At 36.8% G+C, this 17,450-nt stretch overlaps 1 protein-coding gene across 4 annotated transcripts in view; it reads right to left on the minus strand.

Annotated features, from left to right (window-relative positions):
- GRID1 (glutamate ionotropic receptor delta type subunit 1) overlaps window positions 1-17,450 on the minus strand; it is a 927,065-nt gene that overhangs the window by 446,322 nt on the left and 463,293 nt on the right. For all 4 annotated transcript variants that reach the window (XM_063433578.1, XM_063433577.1, XM_063433579.1 and 1 more), the window contains exon 4: window positions 16,063-16,268. In XM_063433578.1, coding sequence (XP_063289648.1) covers window positions 16,063-16,268 — 206 coding nt within the window. The remainder of the gene's footprint in view (window positions 1-16,062; window positions 16,269-17,450) is intronic.

A 17,450-nucleotide genomic window follows, 5' to 3' on the forward strand; every position in this document is an offset into this window, starting at 1 on the left:
GGAGTTAACCCTAGCAGGTAATTATTGCAGTTTTAATAATTACATGCTCAGGGTTAAGGGTGTTGGGACTTTCAACCAGACCACTTCAATGGGCCTACAGTGTCCCTTTAAGGAGGATAGTCTGGCATATTATCTTTAGGGACCAAATTGTGTAAACACTCCAAGCACTAAAACTACTACAGGATGCAGCCAAATTATTTTATAATGGTTTGACTCCTTGTCTGAGATCTGTAAATGCCTTTCCCCACCTCCACTACTTCAGCCTGAGCTAAATCATGGTGTCTGTCAGAGCTAAACCATGCAGTGCAAGATTTAACTCATTGGTTGAGAGCAATCAGCTGGCACTCTCAGCCAGGAGAGCTATTGAATGGTCCTAAGGAGCTTTGGATACCTAGCTCACTTAATGGAGGTAGGGAGGAGTGCTGTGCTGAACCCAAGTAAAAAGTCAAACTGTTCTAAAATGTTTTGACTACTTATGAAGGAAAGGAGGGAAATACGCCGGGACACTCCTAAAACATTATTCTGCACTGCATATGGTTGTGTATTAAAGGAACACTCCAGGGACCAAAACAACTTCCTCTGAATAAAGTTGTTATGGAGCCAGAAGGTCCATGGAGGCACTCTTACCTCAAAGAGTTAACCCATTCTTAACGGCTGATGCTCTCAGCCAATCAGTGACTCCCCATTCACAAAACTGGTTTGGAAAAGGTTTTGGGGAGTCACAGATTTGCTGAGAGCTTCAGCTGTTCCTAAATCTGAAATATCAGAAGCCAAATGCTGTCCAGGGGAGTGAACCCCGCCTCTGGAGTCAGATTAAGGTAAGAGTGCCTATAGGGGCCTCCTAGCACCATAACAACTTTACTAAGATTACGTTGTTTTGGTGCCTGGAGAGTCCCTTTAAGTAAGCTGTCTGAACAGCTCTGTTATCTTAAGTGCACTATTTACACCGTACGTATACATCTCCAATCGATTGCAAATATTAGATTATTTAAAGGAAACTGACAGTTTATAAATAAGTCTCGGGTTTAACATTATTATTGCTTAAAAACTATAGATATGTTAAAAGAAAAAATAAGTTTTACCTCCATTTGACAGTATTACATGCCAACATAATATATCTCTGGATCTATCCACCCACCCATGTATATCTGTCTATAAATGAGAAGGCATATTGAACCTGGTCCTACACATTGCCGATGAGTCCTCATAGATACGTTTTGAGGATATTTTTAATATTTTTTTATTGTCTTATTTGAACATAATAATTTACATCCCTCATGAAATTTAACAGATGGAAGAACACAGAGAACATGCATTTCTTTCTTAAATTAACTTCTTACATGAAAATGGAAAAAAAACTCTATTTCTACCCAAAAAGAAAGAAAGCAAGGAAACGTTTCCCATCCCTATTTACAGATCTGATGCACATGGCACCACAAACATGGTTTATTTTAGTTTTACAAACACAACAGCTCAAGACAGAACCAACTTCTTGGAAAATGTTTTCTTTAAAAACAAATGACAATCTAGTAAATATAATCCATCAAAAAGTGATATTATTATGGGTTGAAGTCATACTTTAATTTTAAGTACTGCATTTATTGAAGCAATGTACATACTTATTTTATGGGTGCTAGCTAATTATTTATTTTTTAATGTATTTTTGTAATGGGTTGGGATGATGGGTGGGCAGACAGACAGACAGACAGACAGACAGATAGAGAGATAGAGATAGATAGATAGATAGATAGATAGATAGATAGATAGATAGATAGATAGATAGATAGATAGATAGACTGACCAATAGATGTACGTATGCTTTAAATTATACTTTAAGAAGTGATTCTTTAACCCTGCTCCCACATTCTATTAAAAGCAAAAAAAAAAACAATGATGATTTGTTAGGGGTCCCATTGGACCCCTTTTATGTGGTGGTATAAAGTGATGGTCACATTCTACAATATTTAGAGTGTTCATTTCCTGGTCCTCAAAACTGTTCATTTTCTGTTACATATCTAAAGAATGAATTAATTAAGAAATGGAAGTTGCATTGATTTATTGTCATGTTCAACACACACATGCTGATCAGCCGCAACATTAAAACCACTGGCAGGTGAAGTGAATAACATTGATTATATTGCTACAATGGATTCTGTCAACAAGTGAACAGACAGTTCTTAAATTTCATGTTTTGGAAGCGGGAGAAATGGGCAAGTAAAAACCTCTGAGAGACTTTGACAAAGGACAAATAGTGATTGCTAGACAACTGCATCAGAGCATATACCTTAGAGAGAGTTCAAAGTACTAAACTGGTTCATGGATTGCAGGATAAAACTTACCAGGAAAGGTTAAAAGATCTTAACATGTATAGCTTGGAGGAAAGACGAGACAGGGGGGATATGATCGAAACATTTAAATACATAAAGGGAATCAACACAGTAAAGGAGGAGACTATATTTCAACGAAGAAAAACTACCACAACAAGAGGACATAGTCTTAAATTAGAGGGACAAAGGTTTAAAAATATGCAAGGATGCATGGAGTGAGCAAAGGATAGCCCATCTGCTGCGATCACACAGAAGAGCTAGTGTAGCTCAAATAGCTGACAAACTCAATGCTGGTCATGAAAGAAAAGTGTCAGGACAGATAATGCATAACAATTACATATGGGGCTGCGTAGCCGCATACCGGTCAGACTGCCCATAATGGCTCCTATCCACCGTTAAAAGCAACTTAAATGGGTAGATGAGCATCATCTGGTATGATCAATCACATGCTACTTTAAATCAGGAGGATGGCCGGTTGTGTGTGCATCATTTGCCTGTGGGAGAGATGGTAGCAGGATGCACAATGAGAAGAAGGCAGGTCGGCGGAGGCAGTGTTATGCACTGAGTAATGTTTTAATGGGAAACCTTGGGTCCTGGTATTCATGTGGATGTTACTTTGACATGTACCACCAACCTAGAGATTGTTGCAGACCACGTATACCCCTTCAAGGCAGTGGTGTTTCCTAGTGGCAGTGGCCTGTTTCAGCAGGATTAGCACACTGCCACACTGCGAAAAATGTTCATGGAATGGTTTGATGAACATGACAAAGAGTTCAAGGTGCCATGGCCTCCAAATTCCCAAGATCTCAATCTGATTAAAAATCTGTTGGATGTGCTGCAACAGCGAATCTTATCCATTGAGGCCCAAGCTCGCAATATGCAGGACTTAAAGGTTCTGCTGCTAATGTCTTGGTGCCAGATACCACAGGACACGTTCCAAGGTCTTGTGGAGTCCATGCCTTGATACATCAGAGCTGTTTTGGCCGCACGAGGGGGACCTATCTGATATTAAGCAAGTAATTTTAACGTTCTGGCTGATCGGTGTATATTTTAAGATTCTCTCCAGCTCTTGATCAATGTGACAACGATTTCAGATTAAGAAACTGTGCGGATTGTTATGTTACAGAAATAAACAAAGCTTAGATAATAGAAGATCCAGGGACTCAATATTTCCTTTAAAGTGCTGATTTCTAATGGAAACAACAAGAAATGGGTGACAACGTTTCAACCTACACTGGCCTTCTGTTGGGAATTGCCATTAACACTTTCTGATGGGGTGTAAAGGAAAAACTATGAGTACAGTCCCTCTTGTTTGTATCTGAATACAGAAATAAACACAGTGTATATGGCCATTGATTTATATTTTTCAGGCTTCTTATGCAGAAGGCTAGAATGGAGATTTTAAAATGGTAATATACACAATCGGCAACCTGTCAATCTATGGATATTGTATGAACTATCAAATGTGAAAATAAATATATCTGAATTTTAAATACATAAATGATGACAGAATCATACATTACAGTAAAAATTATTCCAAAAAAGCAGAAAACATTTTTTACCTAAACCATAGACAAAACGAGGTAATGAAAAAATCGTTAAGGAAATGCGTACCTTTTAAACTTTACCATTAGAACATCCAAGATAAAACAAACACAAACAGAAAAGCACGGACACGTGATTTCTTAAAATCACAAGCCTGATCTAAAACATTAATTATGGATTAAAAGATAATGAAAAATTATGCTAGAATACAAAAAAAACCTCCCTAAATATATTTGACAAAGAACAGATGTTTATACAAATTAGAAGTGTTAGCATTCTCAAATGAATAAGGCATTTTTTTATCTTGTCTAGTTCGTCAAATGAGAAAGAACACATAACATCATTGGTGTTATTAAAAATAATCATGGCATATTTCAAGGGGTTCTCAAGTACCATCTCATCATTTAAAATCATTTGGGAAAGAATAGCATCAGAACCTCTTTTCCTGGAGGGAATGAAAATAACAAATGTTTGTGTCCTAAGAGATTATTGTATTTTTCTGTGAGCATATTGTTCTGTATGGCTTTATTGACATGTCAAGAATATGAAAGGTATTTTAGGACCATATGGGACCATATGGGAATGATAAATAACTGAATTTACAAGAAGAACACCAACAACAGGATGTAAATAAAATAAAGAAATATAAGTGCTTGTTTTTACATGAAAATTACACAATAGGCACTAATAATGCAACATGTTTTATTCAATAAACTGAGATCTGATATTGGGCTAAAATAACCAATCTTTGACCATATCAGCATTGAGATTTTTTTTCTAAATTAGTTATTTAAACAAATGTTTGTAAATTAGCAAGAACTGACAATTCAATGTGACAATGTTACTCAGTAGTCTTAGAGGTTTTGAATATATTTTTTCACTATTAAAGGACCACTATAGGCACCCAGACCACTTCAGCTTAATTAAGTGGTCTGGGTGCCAGGTCCATCTAGGATTAACCCTTTCTGCTGTAAACATAGCAGTTTCAGAGAAACTGCTATGTTTACTTTAGGGTTAATCCAGCCTTTAGTGGCTGTCTCATTGACTGCCGCTAGAGGCGCTTCCGCGCTGCTCACTGTGATTTTCACAGTGAGAAGACGCCAGCGTCCATAGGAAAGCATTGATAATGCTTTCCTATGAGACTAGCTGAATGAGCACGCGGCTCTTGCCGCGCATGCGCATTCAGCCGATGACGGAAGAAGAGGGAGGAGAGTCCCAGCACCGAGGGAGCCCGGCGCTGTAAAAAAGGTAAGTGTTTAACCCCTTCCTCCCCCTTCAGCGCCACGGGAGTGGGACCCTGAGGGTGGGGGCACAAGTATGTTTTCCTGGCACTATAGTGGTCCTTTAAACAGTCAGTGTGCATTGGAGTTAGCAAAAGTGTTATTTTACCTAGTGAAAGCAGAAACTCTGTGATATTTAAAGGTGAACTGTAATTTCTCTGCAAATTACAATAGTGAATACAAACTTAAAATTCCCTTTTAACTTGTGTTGATGATTTTTAGAATTATGCAAAAACAGAGAATATGAGAAGTGAGAGAGTCTGATTTGCTTGCCCTTCGGTAAATATCCACTCAGGTCTCAAAATAGTTGTTTTAAATGTTTCTCCATTTTCTTTTATATTTGTATTAATAATTTATCAAATGACAGCATATTCAGACCAGTTCAGACACAGCCAGGGCACACATTGCAATTGGCGACGAAGAATAGAAACACAGTTTAATTTCTCCTCTTCTCTGTATGCTTTTTCTGTGTTGACTACCAAGTTTAAAGGACAGAGCTTATAACTAATGATTGGCAGGGAGCTAAGATTATGGAAATTGCTGGGGAAGGGTCACAAGACTGGCTCCATGAGTGACATCTTGAAAACCCCCAGGTTTCATTCTAAGACCATTGTTAGATCCACATTTTTAAAACCTCTAATTATATAGATTATGGAAGTGCCACTTTAATGCTCTATGTTTCAAGTTAGTAATAACGCACAGTGTGGGGTATTGCTGTGGGTACAATGATTTAATGCAATGGGGAGAACGGTTAATACATCATGGCTTGGGATTAATACAGCAGGTGAGGATTTTATAAATCTTCATTAATGCTAGCCTTTCCCTAGCTGACCACAATGAAACTATCCTAACGCACGAACATAACCAGAGTCACCAGGACTTACTAACTCTCTCGTAGGTAAGATCAGAAACTCTGTAAGGAGTCTAAGTGTACTAACCATCACACTCATAGCAATAACGAGCTCTCTGACACTCAATACCTCCTCGATGGCAGCAAGCATAGTTAGCCCCATTTATACTATCACTCTATTGCAATGTTGCATTATGCAAGGTTTATTTGTGTTTTGAGTTCCTAGTACTGGGCAGCTCTGTACAACTGCCTAGTCTATTACAAATATGGTGAAAAAATATCTTAATTTATACTTAATTTCTCTAACAAAGTTTAGAGAACAGATTTGTTTGGGCATACACAATAATACAGATGATGTCCATTATGATAGACTATGAGGCACATCCCATCTAGGGTTAGATTATATTACAGGAGATTAAAGGGACACTAAAAAGGGACAGAAAATAAACATGTATTCATGTGAATTAAATAGACACTCTAGGCACTATAACCACTTCATCTTATTGAAGTAGTTATGATGTCTGGAGTCCCCTGGTGCCATCCCAGGTATTAATGTCAAACCATTCTTGATCAGTTTGATACATACATAAGGGTTCCTGGGCTCCGTGTCTCCACTCTCCCCTGGGGTTATGGCTAATGTGATAATTTTTGCTTTAGTCATACTAAGTTATATCAGCAATAGGTGGCAGCAATTGCCCAAGCCTGTCATTACTCAGCATAATTACTAGTTTAGTTACTAGACACCAAAATTAAGCATTCAATGGATTTTTTTTTTAGCAAAATTAGCTTTAATTTTTTTCTGAATGTTTTTCTGCAAGCCCTCAGTCTGTGCCAATCAATACTCCAATCAGACACTTCTCATTCAGTAGGCCTCAGCTTCCCTGTGTTTCCCATTGAGCTCTAGTACAACTCATTGAAAGTGGGAAGGCAGGTACATGCTAATACAGGGCATCTGCCTCTTCCGTTGGCTTTCCTGGCTGTGTGACAGAATTATTTCCTAATTGGACAAAGTCCAACACAGATAATAAACTCTGTACTGGACAAACATGAGCTAGTCCTGCAGCTAGGCTATTCCGACCCAACCACAAAATATGCAAAAATATTAAATGCGTGTTTTGGGGTTATATCTACTGAATGTTTTCTATCCTGTGGAGTGTTTCTGTAAGGGAAAGTTGAATTACTCTAGAAAGTGAAATTAGCACTGTTGCATTGTGTTCCTCAATCACGCTGTTACCCCTTAAAGTCAAAAGCTTCAGAAGAAATACAATGTAGGTTAGTACATCATTCAAGGATGACTTATTTATTGACAGCCTTTAGATGTAGTTTGAGAAAGTACCATACCGAGATGTGTTAGACACATACACAGAATTGTACTGAACATATAATTGTTTATGAATATAGCTGTGCAGGTTGCAGGGGTCAGGGTAATAATTCTACAGGATTTGAACTGTGAGGATGCATTTTTTAGAGGATACTGTGAAAATTCTATTTAGATTGCTTTTTTTACATGTAAAAGCAGAATGTTGCATAACTACAATTCCCATGATGCTGTTTAACACTAAGATTAGAAGAGAATTAAGAACTTCATACTCCAATATCATTGACTGTCTGAGACCTGCTAGTTCTTTAGTTGGCTCCCAGTTCATGATTCTGACTACTGAGATCTAGACAAAAACAACAATGTATGTGAAGCACAACCCCAGTGAGAAATGTATAAATTTGAAGCAAACCGGGACTTCCCCTGTATTTTGGGTGAAGTATCCTGGGTGAATCCCCGAAGACTTCCTCTTGCCTTCAATAGATATATGCAAATAGGGTAGGGGAAAATAAATTGTTGGAGTTAAAACAGCCTTGAAAGGTATCTTTTCCTTCACTATCCAATGTGTTGTCCCTCCTCACATATTCATCAACGAATGGGTGTATATATCTCAGAAGAAAAAAATATATACAAAAATTGTAGTGCACTTCCAGAGTATAGTAAAAAAAGTTTTAATAACTTACATTCAAGTATAAAATAAACAGCATGTCACCATAAGACGTCCTACGCGTTTCGTCCTTAGACTGGACTTCCTCAGGGACTTGGTGAAATAAAGTGCAATCACAAATATAGTTCTTTAGTTGGCTCCCAGTTCATGATTCTGACTACTGAGATCTAGATTAGTGTTTTTCGGTGTCCCTACATGGGCACGGATAGTCTGTGCACCTACCCAACTGAGAGTCTGTCCCCTGCATTGTGACCTTAAAGGGGAACTATCCCTTTCAGAATGTTTACTATCATCCGGGTTACTTACTAAAGAAAGGATTCAAAGTGAATTTCAAATTTAAGGACATAATAACAAAATTGGAAAAGGCTGTAAGTCAGCTATGCTTTCAGTTTGGCCACTTTGACCTACAATTTGAAATTCACTTTGAATTCTCACTTTAGTGACTAACCCTGTATGTTTACTTATCCCTATACTTAACCCCTTTAAGACTGAAAACGAGTATAAATGTTTTTTCTTTCATGTATTTTGAAGTATAACAGTATATAATTGCCCGTAAAGCCTTATTTATACTACAATTATGATTAACAGCCTGTAGGGAAACACATTCACTCCCAGAAGCAACAAATAACTGATATATTGCCTGTAGCCCATGGAGCAGCACAGCTAAGGGGAATGGGCCTCGACATTGCTAGGAGACAGGCAGAGGAGGGGTGTAGTGGAGGGGACTGGCTAGTATAACTGGTGGTGGGGTTTTGCTAGAGGAGCATATATAGTGGCCATTTTAGATCAGGGGCCATCTTAATTAATCCTCACTTACCTGGTATGTCCCACCCACCTTCCCTTTTTGTTTTCGCTCTCGTCTGGTCACGGTGGCGGGGGATGGATACATAAGTTGGGGTGTAGGTTGTTTGTCCTGATGTAAAATTGTTTAGTTCGCTAAGAACAGTTAGGTTTGGAAGGATATTGGTAGGTTCGGGCTCGTTGGTAACTCCGAACCTGGTGTGTGTAGGGTGTATCTCTGTATTACCCTCCATAGTAAAAACCTGGAAAATCATGCCCTCGGTGGCAATGGTTATGTTAATATATTAATTATATGTTATAATGTGGTATTATTTATTGTGACGTGGGTCATTGTTTGGGTAGTATTGTTAAAGGAGTTGGGGTTGATATTTTATGTTTAATATGTTGACAATGACCTTAAACGTTTCTAAGTGTTTATTTATATTATTAAATCTGTGGTAATTTTCCTAAAATAAAGGTGTCTGAGTATCTTTGAGGGGTTTTTGGGTTTGTTAAACATATGCCAAAAAATACGACTTTGCATATGTCATGTAAAATTGCTGAAAATGTAAGCTCACTTTCTGATTCCAAAACATACAGGAAGTTTCAATGGGTCATTTTAGTTTTACAGTCAGATAAGGGAGAGAAGTGAATGGACTATACCATTACACTGTGTACATTACATCAGCAGTCCAGAGCTTGAAAAAGATTGTTATAGCAGATTTAAATGCCTTTATTTTAGAAAAATATGATTAAAGGGACACTATAGTCACCAGAGCAACTACAGCTTATTGAATTTGTTCTGGTGAGTAGAATCATTACCTTCAGGCTTTTTGCTGTAAACACTGTCTTTTCAGAGAAAATGCAGTGTTTACATTACAGCCTAGTGATAACTTCACTGGCCACTCCTCAGATGGCTGTTAGAGATCCTTCCTGGGTCATGGCTGCCTAAAATGCATCCAAACATTCAGTATCTCCTCCCTCTGCATGTAGACACTGAACTTTCCTCATAGAGATGCATTGATTCAATTCATCTCTATGAGGAGATGCTGATTGGCCAGGGCTGTGTTTCAATCATGCTGGCTCTGCCCCTGATCTGCCTCTCTGTCAGTCTCAGCCAATCCTATGGTGAAGCATTGTGATTGGATCAGGCTACCACTTCTCATGATGTCAGCAGGCAGTGGGCAGGTCTAAACGAAACAGGGACAAAATAAGCAGCTTCAGGCTTGAATACAAGTAAGATTCTACTATATTTAGGGAGGCATGAGGGGACCAGGGTGACTATATGGTGGCTTTAACCCTATATGGTCAGGAATACATGTTTGTGTCCCTGACCCTATAGTGCTACTTTAAGCTGTATTTAGTGTACGTGGGCAATTTACTCAGATGGAGACATTTTTTTTTCATTCTGTTGCAATTTTCAGTACACTTTACTGCAAGTAATGACTTCACTGTCCTTACATATACCTGTTAGCAAGGTATTTTACAATTTTATTAACCAATTTTTGTAACAGCTAATGTATGTGAGAAAACTTGTTTTTTGCTTTTATACTAACATTTTAGACCCTGGGTGAATTATTTAAAGATAAAGAACCCTAAAGCTTTTTATTTCCCATATATTTTTATGAAGAATAAATGAATGAGTCAAAAAAAATGAATTGTTTAAACTTACATAATTAAAATGTTTAGGTTTGTCTGCAAAGTAATCAATACACAAAACTGCTGTGATATGAAATGTTTATATGCTAGCAAAAAAATCCAATGCTTTAAATAAATGTTATGCTAATATATTTTCAATCAAAATGGATTGGTAGTGAAGGGGTTAAGAAATATGTAATTTAAGAGCATGGAAAATAAAGGCTTTGCCTAGTCTGAACCAGATTATGATGGAATTTGCTAAATCTTTAATATAAATGTAATAGAAAATGGGATATTTGATTAAGAATAAAAAAGGTTACAACAAATATAGGGGATTGTCAATGTTTAACTTCTAGATATGTGACAGGCATGTAACGTTAAACATACAAATACACTTTATTTTTTTTTAAATGACATGACACCACATGCATATCTTTTTGTAAACATTTAAAACCCTGTTGAACCCCAGTTCGACCCTCTTGTCTTGTACGTCTAAAGGAAGTGGGGAAATACCAACTATTGATTCCTCATAAAAATAGTCTTCTATTATTCGAAAATACTAGGACCTTGTGAAGGTTGGACAGAGCTTGTTATAACGAGCACTGTCACCTACATAACTTGAAACCATGCCAACAATTTTCTGTATCAGGGACAATGTACTTTCCTATTGAAACGGTCACTTGGTACAACACCTGTCTCTCAAGGAAAAAATTCTCATCATGTAGATTGATGTCATCTTACTTTACACCAGATTATGTCCTCATAATCATCACCTTCTGAGTTTTACAGTAACTGGAAGCAAACAGATTGTCAGTGAATCACTCACTACTTGAGATGAAGTGAAGGCCAATCATTTAGCACCAGCATCTGCATCCCGAGTACAAAATACACTTAGACGTGATGTTTCCATGGCTAATCAGCCTTGACCGTTAAAACCTCTCACATACGCCGCCAAGATGAGAATCCTTAGACCAGCGATTTCCTCTGATACAACTAACTCATTTATTTATTCTAATCCAAAGACACTGTGACCTTCCCTAATCTCCACTTTCACCAATTCTGCAGCAAGTGAATGTGTCACAAATATGAAAAATCACACAGGTACCCATAATCCTTTAGTGCCTCAGATGATGACTATGTTTTCTTGACCCGGAGGGCCTTTTCTAAGTAGCAATGCCTTGTTGTTTTGACATATGCTTTATGTTTTCTAAAAATGCCGTTCTGTAGGGTCTCTTTTGCCAGTTCTGCTGAGCAAACATGATTGTATGTTAGTTTCAGGTTCTTCAGCAGGAGATATAGCAGCTGAGGTGACTGGTTACTAGAAGAACAAAATGCGGCATTAATCTGAGCATCACGGAAAACATAAAAGTCTGTCTTACTTTAACTTACAATACAGTAATAGTTGTCAAGCGAAGCATGCATTGCAACTCAGCAAAATACATAACAGGTTCCTAGCAAATGGCTATGTCAACGCTGAAAAAAATTTATAGAACAGCTCAGTGTGAAAAATGTAGCCATAGAGCGTAAGATTTAGGATTATTTGAACCCCAAACCATTACATAAATAGCTCTGTGAATTGCTCCTGTGACAGTGTAGGCCGGTAATTGGTAAACATAGACAAAACGGCAACAAAAAAAAAAAGAACATGGACCGTTTCAGTGTGGAAACATTTGTTTTGTTTTTTTCTTTTAACCCTTTCCCACCCAAAGTGACATTTCATAGAGAATAGCAAGGAGGGACACAAAAGAAAAAAAAATAATAAAGGTATCCATTGCGTAAAAAACAGTGCACGTAAAACACATTTTTCTGTGAATGCATGATGTATTGCGTTTTCAGACCTTAGGCTTCAAAATCCAAATATATCTTGTGAAGTTATCTCATATGTTATATGCTGCTTTACGCTTCTACTTTTGCAAACAGAATTCTTACATCTTCCTCTGTGTCTGCGTGTCAAACTGACACGAACGACAGCAAACTGACATATTTAATGTAATTTTTACTTATATGCTGCACTTGGTTAGGTAAACACCAGCAACATTGATAATGAAGCTAAAGGGTAATGATCAATGTCAGGTTAACCTTCAAACATTTTATAACCTACCATGGTTACAATATATTCTTAGCTGATGACTGGCAACATTGTATAATTGTACAGTGAAGCAGCACTGTCATTGTACAGGTTTGGTTTTAAAATTACCGTAATCCTTTTCTGTCCATCGATTTTCCCACTTTTTATTTTTTTTAACGTCATATTAATTTTGTTTTTACTCATAAGAAAAAGTAGAAACTACTTTTTCTTATGTAGATCATGATATTTTTTTTGCATTAGGTGGAGCTTTGTGGGTAATTTACCCACAATTCATCACACAAGATCAGTCAAAAGAACCAAATAGGCAAACTGCAGACATCGTGGGGAAAAAAAAATTAGGGCTGCTTTAAATGTTCAACGGTCCACCATTGCTTGCACAAAAAAAAAACCACAAAAAAACACAGTTCAATAAAAGGAATTACATATTTTTTCATAATTGAAATGCAGAGCACAACCTCAATTGTTTATTTAGCAGAAGCCATCCGATCATCACATTCCATATTGCCACCAAGTGAAAACTGCAAGAATATCTGAACTTTCTGATCAATTAACTATTTAAATGTTTGATAAAACTTATAATGTGTGCAAGGGACGTGCTTTTACTCCTAGTAGCTATCTCCTTAAAATCTATATTTATCAAATACCAAGCAAAATGCAGTTGCACCTGAATGATGGGGAAGGTAATTGCATACAATCCATCATACGAAATGTATTGCTCGTATCTGCAAAATTTTACTCTCAAACTATGCAGAATTTCCCCGGCAAGTTTATGGCCACTGTCAGATCACATTGGCAGTATACTAATTCTGGGTGGGACATCCACTCAATGGTCTATGACATTTATTGTCTATTCATGTTACAGCCTAATTCTATCCATGATAGCAACAATGTCTCATTTAAGGAATTAAAGGACATTAAATATTAGCTCCTCTACCGAACGTACCCTAAACCTATAAAGGGGTTGGCTATTTTTTGGCCTATTGTCCTTCAAAGGTTGGACCACTATGATGGAACCTTAGAAGAGAAGAGAGATGTTTGATGGATATAAAAATGTGTTCAAATTCAAGAGAATTTAAAATGCTGAAATGCTTTTTTCTGCACCCTAAAATGTAATTTATTGTTTCATATTCACCATACTTACCTTTTAATATGTACCTTAAATATACCTGTCATGGTACACACAACATGGTTTTAATTTGAAGTACATTAAATTGCTTCTATAGATCATGCTAGCAGACATTCTAACAAATGTATAGATATTTCATCAAATTTAATGTTTTGACTACCCCACCCGTCAATCAATTTTCAATTCTAACTCCTGTATGACCACTCAAAGGTGATTCTCTTACTCCCTGTCACTGTGATACTCCTAGCAGGGAGCATTTTGTGTGCCTATTGGGGGAGTATAGGATGTTGTATAGACATCATGGTAATGAAGCCAGCCATTGGCATCCTCAGTGTCCCCATGCAGGGTCAATCACAAAGCCAGATGGTGGGGGCTACAGATAAGTAATGCTATAACAGTTATTAAAATACACAAATATATCACTTATGAGTAAAATTGGGAGCTGTTTTAGCACAAAGTGAACCTGGCATGACAAATGCATTTTAAGCTTTATAATTCAATTTTACAGGAGATCACTGGCGTTGTCCATCTTCATATTTTAATTCTTCAATTGATCAAATATATATATTAGTGGAGTAAAGATAAGTGTTTGGCATCATAACATTTTAAGATGATAGTCAAGGACATGTGGACGCATGTTGGGAATTATGTTTAAAACTATTCCTGGTAGATTGCACCATGATTATGTTAATAAACAAATAGATTCCCATCAAAATTATAACCCTCTCTACCAACTGTGGCAAGCAAGAAAAATGATCTGTTATTGTTTTCTATATAACATGCATTTAGATATTAAGTTCGTACATACCACAGAAGAGCATAGGCTAAAAATTTAGTAAATAGATAATGTTTTGTTATTGTGTCTTTACAGTTTCGGAAAAGACTACATGACCCAATAATATGACCGACCAAAAACCATTAGTCAAAATGTGAAAAGCACAATTACATCAAACCAGTCTAGAGTTCAATAAGAATGCTTGCATCGACATTTGATAGAATGAGCACAAAAGGATCATGTTACATATTAACATTTCTCTTTTATCTCATTTTACAGTATGCAACAATTTACAAAGAACACTTGAAATTGCAAATTAGGAATTCACTTACAATCGTTCTATGGCTAAGTGGCATTTATGATGTAATTGATACAGTGTTCATAAACATAATTATTGAAAAGATAACACACTTTACAAAAACTATTTTTTTTGTGCTTTGTTTGTTTATATAGTGGTAACTCTAATACTGCACACTATTTCAAAAATTCATACATTGTTTCAATTTATTAGAAAAATATTTTAAAGTTTTTTTAAGGTAGAATTGACATATTTTAATTGAAAATCCTGATTTCAAGATGAGTTGTAGCTCCCGTTTTCTTTTCTTTTTGAAATACGTACTAGATTTTTTGTGAAAATTCTCAAGTTCATTTACCCTACATTTTGAGCAAAATCACATTGATTTCCAATGTGGGAAAAATAACGTATTTGTTTGCTCCTTGAAGACTAAACTAGGTCAACAAAAATGGTATATTTTTATTTGTGTATATATTGTATTTGTTTTAATTTTAATAGGAGGTCTTGCATTTGATGTTTTACCCATATTCCATATTTCAATGTACAATCAGTAAAAAAAAATGCTCATGTTTAAAGAAAGCATCGGCCCATACCTTCACAATGAACACAGTTCCTAGATACTGCAAACAAAATATCATAATGTCAAAAAAATTTAATTATATGATTTGTATAGTAAAGATTGATGACATCGATTTAGCAACTGCAGATAAAGAATTCTATGAAAATATGTTTTCTGGCCTACCTGCGCCAGAGATAACTTTGAATTGAAGTGTACATTTGGTATGTTTGTTTTTTGACCTTGAAAATAAATAAATTTCTTCATTGATAAAGCTTCTGGTCTTTCTGCTCCATTGCATCGATGTAGTAAAACTCTGTCAGAAGCTTTTGATAGAAAAGACATTATGATATTGTCATTGGCAGCATGACAGACCTCCTGTTCACTTGAGGTCATCTTGAATAAATTCTCAATTCTTCCCTCTCTCTAAAGGGAATAGAATTACGGCTTTGCTGCAATTATTCTTGAGCATTACATTTTTTTTTTTTTTTTTATCTATTTCAAAGTTTTGTTTTTCTTTTAGTTATTGACACAAAGACAAAGTCTGACAAATTGCGGTGCCAAAAAACTCCAGGATTTATCAAATTTCAGAACTGGGTATTCCATACAGCAATGATGATAACTATTTCTGACTTGAAACCAAATAATTTTGGGCTACGCTATAACCACTTTAATACAATGACATATTTTAAGAGTACATTTTAAAGAACCAGCATTTGAAAAGCAGGACATACCAGATTTAAACATTTCTGCCAATCAGGTCATTTCTGCACCGTAACTGTGATTTTTAGAAGGGAATCAAAAATGTTTACTGACCTCATTGATGAAATTTTGAGCCCCTCTTGGACTTAGAAGCAAGATAGCTCTTCGCAAAGTATCACGGTACCTATTTAATTCCTCTGTCTTCATTGATGTAAAAAGGCTGGCAAAAACTCTACTGATGTTTCTGTCCACTTTTTGTAAAGATACGTCAAGTCCTAATCTTGAGGCTTGATCTAAAAATCCCTGCAACCCACGGATATCTGAAAAATATAAAAAAAAGAAATGTAGGTCAGATAAATTACTTAATTTTTTTTTGTTTTACGTAGTTAGGGTTAGGGATACCAGAATGATTTGGGATTCAATCTTTCATATCAGTGGCATTTGTTTGATATATTATATAGATACTTCAAGTGTATTATACAAAATGAGAAATCACAAGGTTCTTCGGGAATCTGTAGACACAACTTTACGCAATGCATTTAATTTATGAAGAAGAGTTTATTAAACTTAGACCAGTGGTTCCCAAACTTTTTAGGTTCAAGACGCCCATAATTATTTAATATTTCTCCAAGGTGCCCCAAGTCAAATGTTTCCCTGTCAGGGGCAGATTCAGAACCTAATCTCGGGAGGGGCACTAGTAGATTATTTAAAGAAACAATCCAGGCACAATAACCACTACAGCATGCTGTAGTTGTTATGGTGCCAGGAGTGCCATTGTGCCCTCCCAGGGTAAGTAGCCAAACTGTTTAAGAACAGTTTGACAACTTACCTGGGGTCTGCCGTGATATAGGGTGTGTGTGTGTGTGTGAAGGATATAGTGTATGTGTGGGGTGCATTGTGTGTGTGTAAGGGGTGCATTGTGTCTGTGTGTTTGAGGGAGGGGGGACAGTACTAATAATCTCTGGTGGTCCAGTGGGGAAGCCCTTGTGGTCCTAGTGGTGAGAGTGAACTCTAGCCTGCAGCTCAGGCTAGAGTTCACTCTTGCGAGATTTGGAGCATTGCCATGGTAACTGCGGCAACGCTCCATGCTTGCGAGAGGAGAACCCGGCAGAGCTGCAGGTTAGAGCGCCCTCGGGTCCTCCCTCCCCTGCCGACTGCCAGCATTACACTGCTAGTGGACCGAAGATGGAGATCTCTGATCTCCCCTCCGGTCCTGCAGAGCAAGCACAGTTCCCGGTGCTATCATCATATGATCATAGTACCAGGAAAATATATCGCGGCTCCCCTGTGTGCCCGAGGCACACAGTTTGGGAACCGCTGACTTACACAATGTTTTTTTTACAAGTGATTTAATGAATTATTACTAATGGGTATGAAAATACATTTACGGTATGACAGTTCTTGTAAGACACCTGTTATGGGGGTATTAGAAGAGGTTAAATATAAACATTTTAGCAGATGCTAAAAAAAAATAAAAAATGATATAACACAATTAATTTCTG

Source organism: Pelobates fuscus, chromosome 10 (assembly GCF_036172605.1).
Source record: "Pelobates fuscus isolate aPelFus1 chromosome 10, aPelFus1.pri, whole genome shotgun sequence".
Lineage (NCBI taxonomy): Eukaryota > Metazoa > Chordata > Amphibia > Anura > Pelobatidae > Pelobates > Pelobates fuscus.